General features: G+C 43.7%; 2 protein-coding genes across 2 annotated transcripts in view; both read right to left on the bottom strand.

Moving 5' to 3' along the window:
* pum1 (pumilio RNA-binding family member 1) overlaps window positions 1-3904 on the bottom strand; it is a gene marked incomplete in the record, with an annotated part of 21501 nt that extends 17597 nt beyond the window's left edge. Inside the window, 1 exon segment of the mRNA XM_035680864.1 lies at window positions 3761-3904.
* Window positions 3905-7195: 3291 nt separating this feature from the next.
* On the bottom strand, window positions 7196-12177 carry nkain1 (sodium/potassium transporting ATPase interacting 1). Its single transcript, XM_035680867.1, has 7 exons — window positions 11840-12177; window positions 10794-10931; window positions 10591-10671; window positions 9760-9957; window positions 9506-9566; window positions 8369-8450; window positions 7196-7519 (listed from the first exon to the last, which is right to left on the bottom strand). The coding sequence occupies exons 1-7, from the start codon at window positions 11891-11893 to the stop codon at window positions 7510-7512; spliced, it is 624 nt and encodes a 207-aa protein (XP_035536760.1). The 5' UTR covers window positions 11894-12177; the 3' UTR covers window positions 7196-7509.
* Window positions 12178-12472: the final 295 nt, after the last annotated feature.

Raw genomic sequence — 12472 nt, 5'->3', positions numbered from 1 at the left:
ACACCTGAAGGTAAGAAAGGCTGAGATGTAGTGAGCAAAGATTTAATAATCCATAGCTCTGTTAAACTAAATCTACCTGACATCGTTGTTTACAACAACAAATAAAAGTTCATTTTTCTAGTAAAGTTCATTAAAAAAAAAAAAAAAAGCTAATGGAACATAAAGGCAATCAATCGTTTTAAAGAGAATTAAAAATTAATTATTATTAATATGAGTTGTTAAGTTATTGGCTGTAATTTAATTATCCCAATCATTTATAATAAAATAAATTCCCCCATTATGAGCCGATCATTTATCCTGGTACATGTAGGCATTGTTGCTGTGAGCAGAAATCCACTTTCTTGGTCAAATATAGCACTGAGGAATTTATTGCTTCAGTTGACTACATTTACCATGAACTCTGATTAGACATCCAAATAAAATGTGCTGAAATTTCCCTTTAAAGTTTAAACAAACAAAGTGTTTGATAAGCTCTGACCAGTTTTACACAATGTACTCACTCAGGATGGAGATCCTGCGCTCAGTTGCCAGTTTATTAGAAGTGCCTTCCTAAAACTAAAGCGGTCTAACAACTCCTCTGCAATAAATCCATCATAAAGATTCCAGTGATAATATTTTACTCAAACTGGTAGTTTCAATAAGCACTAATAGCTTGAAGACTGTAGTTTAAGCTTGTCTGCTTCAAGTAAAAACCTTTCAGCATAACGCAGCACATCAAACTTTATTACAACCTACAAAATAACCATAAAGTTGTATCAACATCTCTCTAAAATAAATGTACCTGTAAATGAACATTATAACCTTTGTAGGGTTTATTGCAGGGCTGTTACATTGACTACATGAGGTTTTGCATAGGTTTAGGTGTACCTAATAAACTGGTGAATGAATGCAAACATGCAAAGGCTTTATAGCTATATTCAGCAATAGCACATGATCTGACCACTTGTTTTTTTTGTTTTTTTAAAGTCTTCATGTCAGCGTGCGGTCTCAGTGTGTATCAGCTAATGTTAACAGAAATTAAAATTACAACAAAGACATACTATGATCTATGTTCTACCTACTACATCAAAAAGTGGCGACAGCAGGAAAAAAATATGGCATAAAACAAATGGGTCATCCAATCATTTTCCTATTCCAAATGGATTATGATCAAAGTTCAAAGTCTGCGTTGGTGCTCCATAAATCCCTCGATACACCTTCCCACATGAATGAAAAAAGTAAGCACTGTGTAATCTCACGTAAATGGAGCCAATAACTCATTTTAGAATAGAAATGGGCCACCCACATTTGACAACATCTGGCCACACCAGAGATCCAGAAAATGAACAAATATTGTGATAATATTGTGATAATATTGTTCCTAGACAAACACTCCAGCAGCTCACTGCACCAACAGTCCCTCTTTGAAACCTAGTTAGTATAATTCTTCCAGAAAACCCAAAAGTACATAATGTCTGTAGGCTGCAGCCACGTAAGGGACAGCGCCAATATTAATCTCACAGTAAGTCTAACATTCTTGGAGCAAAGTGGCAACCTGCCATTAAAGCTACTTAATTGCTGATAATCAGAACTAGAGAGCCGGGATCAACAGCTACAGATATAAACCAGAGAATCACTTTACCAGACAGCCCAGGAGGCAGGTGATCTAACTATTAACACTCAGCAGGATACAGTGTACACTTTAATGTACAGTGCTGCTCTATGAACCACACATAACAGGTCTAACTCCAGTGAAACCAACCATACAATTAATATAGTTTCTATGTTAATCACCCACAAACGCCGTTCAGACACTTGGACACGGTGACCTTCATATCGGTGCCTATTATTTCTCTGGTTCAAGGTGTTCCAGCCACAGAAATCAGGTTGTTATGAAAACCTGTCCAATCATTGCCTCAGGTGGGTTGCAGATCACTGCCACTGCTTATAGTAGGTCACACTGTTACAGCTGGTAGTTAGCTGCCACTTTATTAGGTACACCCAGCTAAATCAAAATGCAGTGCAATACAACGGTTGCTGCAATTAATCCTACTTCCATGGAGATTATAAAGTCCTGCTTTGTTGAAACTGTTTGTTTTTTTTTGTTTGTTGTTGAGACGGCAGACTGGAGGTTGTGGTCATTTTGGTGTCTCATATTTTGTCCCAAATCCATTTGTATCAGTGAGGGTGGACTAAATATTAGAAACATCTCTGAGTGTAGAATACAGTTCAACAGCACTACAAACTACAGCCTCCAAAATGCCAATATGATAAAGTTGAATAACCAACTAAAACAATGGTAACTGTGATAGACTTCATTACTTTAAGTTTATTGTGTCAGTGGGAAGATTGTAAGTGATTTTAATAAGTTTGCACATGACTTTTTGCCAAAAACTTGAGACCGCTTGGTGTTCCTTATTTTGAAATGGTCAGAGGGGTCCCTGTCTTTTGACCCAGGTTTAAGGCTGCTGGGTAGTTACTCATTATAGTAAGCAATGAGAAATGTGCATGTACCAATGTGTTTGGTGGTCAATATTAGGCACAACAACCTCAGCCAGAGGGGTGTAATTTGTATTTTACAACCTCTTCTTATCCAACAAGCTCTAATCTCTGTTAAAATTACCAGTTTCACATTAGTGTCCCTACAGGGCATGAAGACATCACAAGCAGTTCTTTTTACCACTGAGCCATATACAGTAATTAACTTTGCCAGAGTGTTTTCTGCCACTATGAATCAACAAATGCATGCAGCCTCCTCTCAAAGTCTGCTGACACCACCGGGCAACACACCACCTCCACACAGACAAAAAACCACGAGTTGACCTGCCGAACAGCCCCAAAAAAAAGAAAATAATTTAAAATAAAAACAGCCTGCCAAGTGACCATTCACATATGTACTCGTGTGTTTGTGTCCCTGCTGCACTCTCCATTCAACCACAGGAGATCGTTAGCTCTTTATTCCTTCTGCCGCTCGAACACCAGGTAGAGAAACACCCGGAAATCCACAACACTGTCCAACCCCCAAAGCGAGGCGCACACGGCTTGTGAAGCCACAAGTTTAACATGTAACACACGGAAACAGGAACCGTGTCCCACAATCTAACTGGGTTAATCATTATTCAATACCGGGGATCAATCCACCGCATACCGGGCACAGACAGGGGTGTGACAGCACGAGCAGGCAACCTGCAGCTAGCATGAGATAACGTCAGGGTGCCTCAACACAGACCAAACACTTCTCCCCTCACAGACATGACACATCAAAACGAAAGGAAACATGCAGGAGCTTCGTGAAAAGGAGTCACCACGGTTACCGCGGTGGCTCGTCACCCCGTGCATCCGCGTCCACTCGGACCTGTGACGGGGGGCTCGCTGCCCGTGTCTACCAACAATAACACGGCCTCCCGACACAAGCTCAGCCCGGGCGAACCGGTGGCCAAACACGGGCTTCCCGTACAATGTTTTTAACAGCGGCAGTGGTCCCCTAACGGCATCACTGTGTTATCTGTCCACACCTGGGGGGCTCTACCTGTCTGCCGACCTTGCAGCCCCCACAGGTCCCCGTGACGCGGATGCTAACAAAGGCCCGAGAGCTGTCTGGAGCGGAAGACCGACACAACGGGAGGAAGGAGGCAAGCAGCAGAAAGGGAGGCAGCCGCTTCAGCCTCACCAAATACTCCTCTTTAGCCCCTCTCGGAGCCGCCATGGCAACAATACCCGCAACGACGCGTGAATAAACAACGCCCCGTGCTACCGCGACCGAGAAGGAGGCGATACTCACCGGCGGAGAGGGTGGATGGTCGCGGATTTCGGCCCCAGTTTCTCTCTAACACCCCGGGCTTTCACTCCGACAACATGGCGGCTCGACGGAGGAGCAGGCAAGAGCGCTGCATGACGGGAAAGGATGAGAGAGAGCGTGCGGTTCATTGCGCCAACCGGGAGGGGAGGGAGGGCCGTACCGGACCGGTCCCTTTGTTATGTGTGGACTCTCTTTTTTATTTATTAATTTTTTTTATGTGGGGTGTATTTATATTGGATATTTTTTTAATGTCATATATGATTGTGTTACATGGTGGGTAAAAAAGAATATATAAAATAAAAATGGTTATTGAATAACTTAGTATAAATTATATATGTGAGTTCATCCGACGCTTGTTTTACTGTGTAAGCTTGGAACGGATGATGTCTCTGGTGACTGATAGGTAATACTATCCAAAAATAGTGATGTAGTATATAGTCTGCATTTCAAGAATCAAAGGTATGTATTAATGTGTATATCTTGTGAGAGTAATAACGATTAGTGTGGGAGAGAAGAACGCAGCGGCGCGGTAGCCGCGTGTGTGTGGTTGCTGGGTGGGGTTGTTGTGTGCTGGGTGCTGGGTGTGATGGATGGGTGTACAATGTTAAGGGTGAGTGGGCCGCGTAGATAAAGATGGATATGTGTGTGTTGTGGGTGTGGTGTATGTGCTGGGGGATGGGTGCTGGTGTGTGAGCCTATCCGAAGTGTTGCGCGGTGGGTGTCCTACGCTTGTGTAATGGGGTGCTGTGCTTCGCCGATGTTCAATCGTGCTGCGGGCCACACGTCTAGTTTTGTTTGCGCTACTCTGCGCTCGTTACTATCTTCTTTTCTGTTGTTGTGGTCGGCGGTATAACGGTTGAGCGGTGGGGACGGTGTGCAATAAGAGGGGTAGTAGCGTGGGCCCGATTATACCAAAAATTTACCCTTTGTTGCTTTTGGTGTAATGGGCAGTGGCTGAACCTCTCTCGGGGCTGGTCATTGACCGGGACTGTCCCGAGACCGGGTGTGTCAATGAGCGTAATGCACCCAGATCGTAGCAGCCCTGGAAGAAAGACTCTGGTAATCATATGGGACACTGTTTTGGTGGATGGTAGTTGTTTAACATGCTGCCTGCGGCCCAGGCAGACTGGATTAAACGTAGCCTGAGTGTACGCTATCTACCTATTAAAGCATGCCGGTATAAAGTCATATATTAATTGTATGCCTTGCAGTATTAAACCATGTATGGCTTGCGCATACAAATTTCTGCACCTCAAACACCATTTTACTCAAATATGGTTGATAGTTTTGAATTTTATTTGTTTGTAATCTGTTTTTAATTTGGTGGTTCTATTTTTCTGTTCGCTTGCCAGAATCATTGGCTAAAAAAACTTAAATTATAGCTAATTAAAACTTCAATTGACTTGTCAAACTCTTTTGTAAATAGTAGTACACTAACAGTTTGTACGATGGTGTAGCGGATGACGGTAGGATAAACTATCTAATAATTGGATAAATGAAGAAAAGCAACATGTTGACCATGGGATGACCACGCGTATATTTTTGTGGATGGGGTCCTTGATTATGACAATCAAAATCGGTTCAGATTTAAAATTTATGAACTTGAATACCATTAAAATTAACGGTATAGTGAGCTTGACGCTCTTCAGCGCCCTGCAGGCATGAAAAACTAGGCTCCCTTTATGACTTGTTAAGTTGCTGTTTTTTAATGCTCGGGCTGTCTTTTTGTTTAAAATGCAGTCACATTATTTGGCCAAATCAAATCCTCATTCTGACAGATACCAGCTCCCAGCATGCATTATTGTATGCATCTGTCGTGAACACTAATTTGGGCAAAAATGTAATTCCTGTGCCCATAATCCAGATTGTGAATATAATGTGATTAAAGCTAGAAGGAAAACACTTATTTTATCTAAACTTTAGTCGCTCTCAGGCTGATACAAATGTGTCTTTACAGGTGACAACAGAAGTCATGATTTTAATGTACGGGAAAGGTGTGATTTTTATATTTCAAACTGCCACCTACACCCAGAATATGGTCGTTCCACCTCATAATGGGTTTCTCCTCCTCCCTCTTTCTGTCTCCAGATTACAAGAAAACTACTCAAGCCATGCTGCACTGTGCCACTGTCCTATTTTTCCTCTTAGGCCTCCTTTATCGCTTTGCTCTGGTGGGAGTATCAGGCCGGACTGAGCCCGCAGAGGGTGAATTGATAGTCTAATGAGAGGAGGCGACAACTAGCTTGGCCAGGGTGGTTTGAAGAGCGGGCAGGCGTATGTCAGGATGGGTCCAGAAAAGGGGAGAGAGCAAGAAAACAAGGTATGGAAGAAAAAACTTTGATTTGTGCCTACCCCTGTTCCCCCAGCCCTACCCACGCCTCAATGCAACCCCCCCCTTTTTCTAAATGGAACCAACAAAACTAATCAATTGGCTGCCGTTATTTACATGCACAGTATCCCACTGGCTCCCCCCCACACCCACCCACCCCCCATAGACACACTAATGCCTGATCCCAAAGCATCTGCAGTCAGTTTGAACAGCCATTACATGTACAGTAACTTATTTTTCCTGGAAAACAAAATATCTCGCTGGCAAATGCGACATGACTTGCAGCTAACTTCAGCAACTTTTAGAGGATGATCTGGGTGATGTCTGTATTTTTCTTATTGTCAACAAATTGCATGAAAAGGCCAAAAACCAACAATAATTATTCTACTGACAAGCCTGATATAGCGTTATTCCCACTGTCAGGTCTGTTTAAAGGACACACTGTGCCCACTGGGCTGACATGTTCCTTCGTACGGTAAATTGTGCACTGTAGAGTTATTTTGAGATGATCCCAACATAACCACCCTGCCGCTGAAATACTCACTATGCGCTCTGAAAGCCTTACTGCTGGGAACAAAAAGCTTATGAAGAGGAGATGGGATGCGACCCGATGGTTGTTGGGTCTAAGTAATAAATATACAGAATATCGGCAGCCCTGATCCTTTTAGAAGCAGTTCATACCTTCTGCTCCACCAGCTCTGTTGTTACGTACCTCAGCAGGCAGGGCTGTAATGCAAAAAGCTTTCATTGGTCACCAGTGGTTTTAACGGCCATGGGGAGGAAGGAAAGATGGCTTTTGGGAATCGGTAAGACTGCCTCTAGTTTTGGACACCACCCACATTGCTAAAATGACAACAGGTACGAGCCGTGCTCTGTGTTATGTGGACCCACCCCCAACCACACACCACACACACGAGCAAGCACCCAAAAAAAAAAAAAGTGGTAAGAGTCCAGGTGCAACCACAAAGGCACCATGCTCAGTCCTGGTGGAGTTACCCACAAGTCACACACATACATACACATACACACTTGTGCGTGAGCTGGCAGTTAAGGTGGAAGGTGTGTCTGCTGATTTGACAGAGGGTGTCCCCAGCTCTTGTTCTCTGTATCGTTCTCCTCCTCCTCCTCCTCCTCCTCCTCCTCCTTCCTTCATCTTATCACACCACCTGGCATGCTGGTTCTTCCCTGAGCTCTGTACATTCTATTCAGGGCTGTATTTCTTTCTTTCTTTCTCAGACACAAGCACACATGCACACACGCACAGACGTTTCTCCCTCTGGGTGGGGTAAGTCCCTTCCTCTGGTAAACTGTGACACACAGAGTGAGTGTAATCAAGGCAACCGCCGCTTTCCATCCACAGTGACACCGTCAGGGTTTGGCCTGAAGGGGGCGCTACCAACAGTTAACCAGCCCTGTGATGGAGAGGGGGATAAGATCAGGAGTTCAATCAAGTTCAGTTCATCAATGTTACACAGCACAATGCACTTTGATGTATTTGCACTAAAAATGGCCCTCCGCTGATTTTACACATGTAGTTTGGTTTACTTATCATGAGGACCTGAGAAAACAGTTTATTACAATAGTATAATGTGTTATGTGGCTCTGGAGGAAGTTTTTTTTTTTTTAAACTTGACGAAATGATGATGTCACTTGGACTGAGATATCCCTTATGACATCATCATTGTTATTCTGGGCTTGAGACTTAGAAACCAATAGTTCTTCTTATTCCCACAGTTGGATGTTTGAGCTTCACTGTGCAGAGTGATGGAAAGTGGAAAGTTTCTTTTGAATATTGGATTATAAGGGGCGGGGCCTACAATGATTTGGGACATCACAAATAGTGTGGAAGTCAATACTGGTCCAGTACATTAAAGCCTCCAGTACATACACTGAGAATGGGCTTTACAGTGAAGCAGGAGATCTCTTGGGTCCAGCAGGGAAACTTTAGAAATCAAAATTTACAAATTCTCTCTCTCTTGAATTTTTAATCAGGTAAAAGGACTTTTTACAGATTTAAATATGGAAATTATATATTTTATGTATTAATCAGACACACATTATTGTCCCAGGTAGACTATTTGTATATGTTTAATTCATGTCTGGAGGGGAACCCACACTAGGGACTAAAAGAGTCAAAATATCTCTGCTGCATTTATTCTGTGAGGCCCTAAACCTTTTAGAAGTGCAACACTATTTCTGGAGGACCCCTTTAAAGACAAACGTTAAACAACATGATTTAAAAAAATATATTTGTAACTCACGTGTAAAGAGGCTGCAGTTGCAGATGAGAGGACTTCTGAGGAGGCTGGTAGCCATACGAGTCAAAGCCACCAATGAAATCAACTTCGGGAGAGAGAGAGAGAGAAAGGATGACATCATTGCACTTTCCCTTAAAATCTTTTTTTTTTTTTTTAACAAGTGTTGTATTTCAAGATCAGATTCTATTCTGACATGAAAATCTATTAAGGCATCAGATGGTATCATAGTGCTTTCAGTATACCTTTATAACACCCGCTGTGACATCAGAATCTGCACCGATACATCATCTTTCTCACTGCTTCTATGTCACTGATACATTGTTCTAATCTTTCTCAATCGATTCAGAGGAACAAACTTATTTGGTGCCAGCTGAGAGAGAAAACAGTCCAAGATTGTCTACATCAGTGGAGATGTAGACCACAACTTAGGGATCTGTTTTCTCCTGAGGCAAGAGCCAACAATTTAATAAAAATTGGTATATTGGTATCTGATGAATATATTGGCCAATACATAGAAAGGTAGAGAGCAGATATACTTAAGTTATATATAAATCAATATTGGCCTCAAAAGTATATTATTAATGCATAAAAAATTAAAAATAAATGTATATTGCATGTCATTGTTCTTTCGTCAACCCCACTATGTTATGACATGCATATGATTATAACAAAACATGTTAAACATCACAAACGAAACATGACACTTCCTTTTACAGGAACTCAAGCTTATGACGTCACATATAAGTGCGGGACTTAATTTTCTCATCTGAGCGAGAGCGAAAAACACTCACGAGCGGCACGCTAAGAGAAGAACCATTCAGACACACACAGATGGCACACCCAAGCGAACAGACAAGCACTAGCCAGCAGACAGACGGACACACTGGCGGTGGGAATATTCCAGCAGACATCTTTTAACGCTCCCCACAGATGGAGCGCTCACATCACCCAGAGGGAACCCTCTGCGGTGATGCTGCTCAGCATGACTCAGGCAGGAGAAAACAATGAGCGCTCACATCCAAAGCCACGGATTGCTAACACAAAAGCCCTCTTGACAGTATGACACAAGTAAATCTAATCGGCTGAACAAGGCGCTAGAGGAGGATCAACAAGCTTTTAGGAGAAGACAAAGGCACTCACAGCTGTCCTCGTCATCCTGGAAGACTTTGCTCACGTAGCAGGCGTATACGAAGCCAAAGAGCTGTCGGTGAAGAGATGGTCAGATATTAGGTGACTGTTGTTGTACACGCTGATTCACTTTTGACTCATACTCATACTGTGTTTCATAGAAAATGTTTTAGAAGAAGGTTGAGTTCATAAAAGTTCATAAAGCCAGATGAATGTAAAAGAAAACAGTGTATGATTGTGTGTGTGTGTGTGTGTTAAATACGTACAGCCAATAGGATCTGAATGGCTGAACTCAACACCTCTATGTACTGGTAGTCAAGGAGACACCCGGACACAGTGATGACATGGTGGTCATCAGGGGCGATGCGTGAGTCTAGCACTGGCGTTACCAGGCAACCAGGACCATGCTCCATCCACCACGAACGATGAAGGGATGTGTTGAACGTCATGAGAATGTCCCTGTCCTGAACACACACACACATAAAAGTAGGGTCAGAACTAATGATTATTCTCACTGCTGATTCCTCAGCTTATTATGTTTTTTATTAACTGAATAGTCGACAAAACATCAGAAAAAAGGTCACAATTTCAAGGTGACATCAATTAATAATGATATAAAGCAGATAAACATTTAGATAAAGCAGAAAAAACAGCATATCCTCAGATTTGAGAGGAAGAAACCAGAGACTTGACATTTTTGCATAATACATGATTTAAACCAGAGGGCCTCAACCTGGGGTCGGACCCTCACTAAGGGGTCACTGGGTAAATCTCAAGGGTCGCAATAGAAGATGGTTAAAAGGATAAGAAAGCATAAAAGAAACACACAAAATCAGACCTCATTCTTTAAAATCTTTGTTTTTTTCCTTATGAAACATCTTAAGGCCTCTAAAAAAGATTCAGTAAAAACATTTGGAGAAGAAACAATCATTATATCTCAGACTATAATGAGAATTAGCAAGAAAGACAGTAGTTTGGGAACCGGTGAGTTAACAATTGATTAAATATCAAGCAGCAGATCCATTAATCTAACTAAAGACAGAAGAAGAGAGTGATTATAATTAGAGCAAACATCCAAGTTGTTATCTTTAACTTACCTGAGACAGGTTTCCAACCTCCAGGTAGAAGCAGATAATGAATGAGTTCCAACCCACCCAAAGGACCAGCCATACTGCATACTGCCAAACACACAAAGAGATCAGTTTCTGAGACAGTAACTATACACACACACACACACACACACACACACACACACTTTATCCATTTGAAGTAAACAGGAGCTGTTGAGTAATATACTCACAAAGATGAGGTATCTAAAGCGAAACTGCACTGTGCCGAACATGCCCAGGATGACGGCCATAATGTGCAGGAAGTTGGCCAGGATGGGAGCCCACTGGTAGCCCAGAAAATCAAACACCTGTCTCTGCAGGGCTGCCACCTAGGGGACAGGGGGAGGGGGTCAAACACACACACACACACACACACATTAGGGAAAAGACACACACATACAAACACACACAACAGAGGACATATGCAAATACAACACACACGTAGAAACACAACACACGTAATCAAGGCTTCACACACACGCACAGACTGTGACAGGGACACACATACACAGGTCTTGCCGCAGTTGTTTCCATGGTAACTGCCTGGAGCACCAGCCAGTCCGGTGACTGTAAAAGAGGAGCACCCCCCTAAAAAAGCTCCCCCAAACTAATGAGAATCTATGGGCCGAATCCCCCTGCCACACTCATCAGCCCTGCAAACAATAGCCGGGACAACAAGCCCTCACACTGCCGCTGTGCATGTCCCGCATCATGCTCCACTACAGGAGTAGCTGATAGTGGCTCACATTACACACTTATTACATTTTAGAGGAACAGTCTGGAGCTATTTGTAGGCACAAGGAGCAGCTAACTTTAACTCCAGAATGGAGACCAGATGGTGAACAGGGCCTCCTTGTCCCCCTTGTGCTTAATATTCACATGGTTTTTGCCAGAATGGGGCTATCACCCCTCTCTCCCTCTCTCTCCCTCTCTCTCACTCTCTACAGACATACAGACCACCCCGACACCAAAGCGCCCCCCTGCCCTATTCCTCTTCTTCAAAAAGACACACACCCTCGCCTGTAATGTGGCATGCACCCCAGCAGCTGCAGCTCAAAGCATTTTTAGTGACTGTACAGAGAGGCTGGACAAAAATGTCTGATTACAATGTGCGTGTCTGTGGCACGCTGCTCTAATTATATCTTTATGGTGAGTGAGAGAGGCAGCTTAGGACGCCCACACAAACACACACACACACACACACACACACACACACATATAGGATATACACACTCACCAACTGCAGTGAACATATCACCAGCAGCGTGCATCTTCCGTCGCACTTCCCCATCTTGGAGGGCTCAGGACGCGGCTTGGAGCCGCGGAGGCTCCGGGGGAATGACGGGTCCCCGGTCAGATCCAGACTGCCTGGCCGTCTCAGCTCACACCATTCCCGGCTGAATAGACCTGCACAAGGCCGCCGCCGCCTCCTCCCGTAACGCTGGTCCGGCGCTTCCACTCACAGCGAGTGACCCATCTTGGCCGCTGGTTTTTGTCGGTAAATAGGCCTACCAATCGCGGGTGGTTTTCAGGAAGGAGAGAGAGAGAGGGGTAGGAGGAGGAGGAGGAGGGTTGGGGGGGCATCTGTGGTGTGTGTGTGTGTGGGTGGGGGGGGCACAAAATGAAGAACAGAGGCTGCTTTGTCGATAGCAACAGCAAACTTTACAGCAATCATTTGCTGCTCTCGCTCTGTGGCCTCAAAGAGCAGCAGTCTGCGTGTATGTGCGTTTGTGCTAGGAGTGTGTGTGTCTGTGTGTAGGTGTGTGTGTGTCTGTGTGTGTGTGAGAGTGCACAGTTGTGTGAATATGTGCCGGTGTGTGTGCGTACGGCAGAGCGTGTGTGTGTGTCTGTTTGAGTCTAAACATGAAGG

Source organism: Morone saxatilis, unplaced genomic scaffold, assembly GCF_004916995.1.
Source record: "Morone saxatilis isolate NCDOM2014 unplaced genomic scaffold, NCSU_SB_2.0 Contig9, whole genome shotgun sequence".
Lineage (NCBI taxonomy): Eukaryota > Metazoa > Chordata > Actinopteri > Moronidae > Morone > Morone saxatilis.
This window is presented reverse-complemented; position numbering and strand designations above follow the sequence as displayed.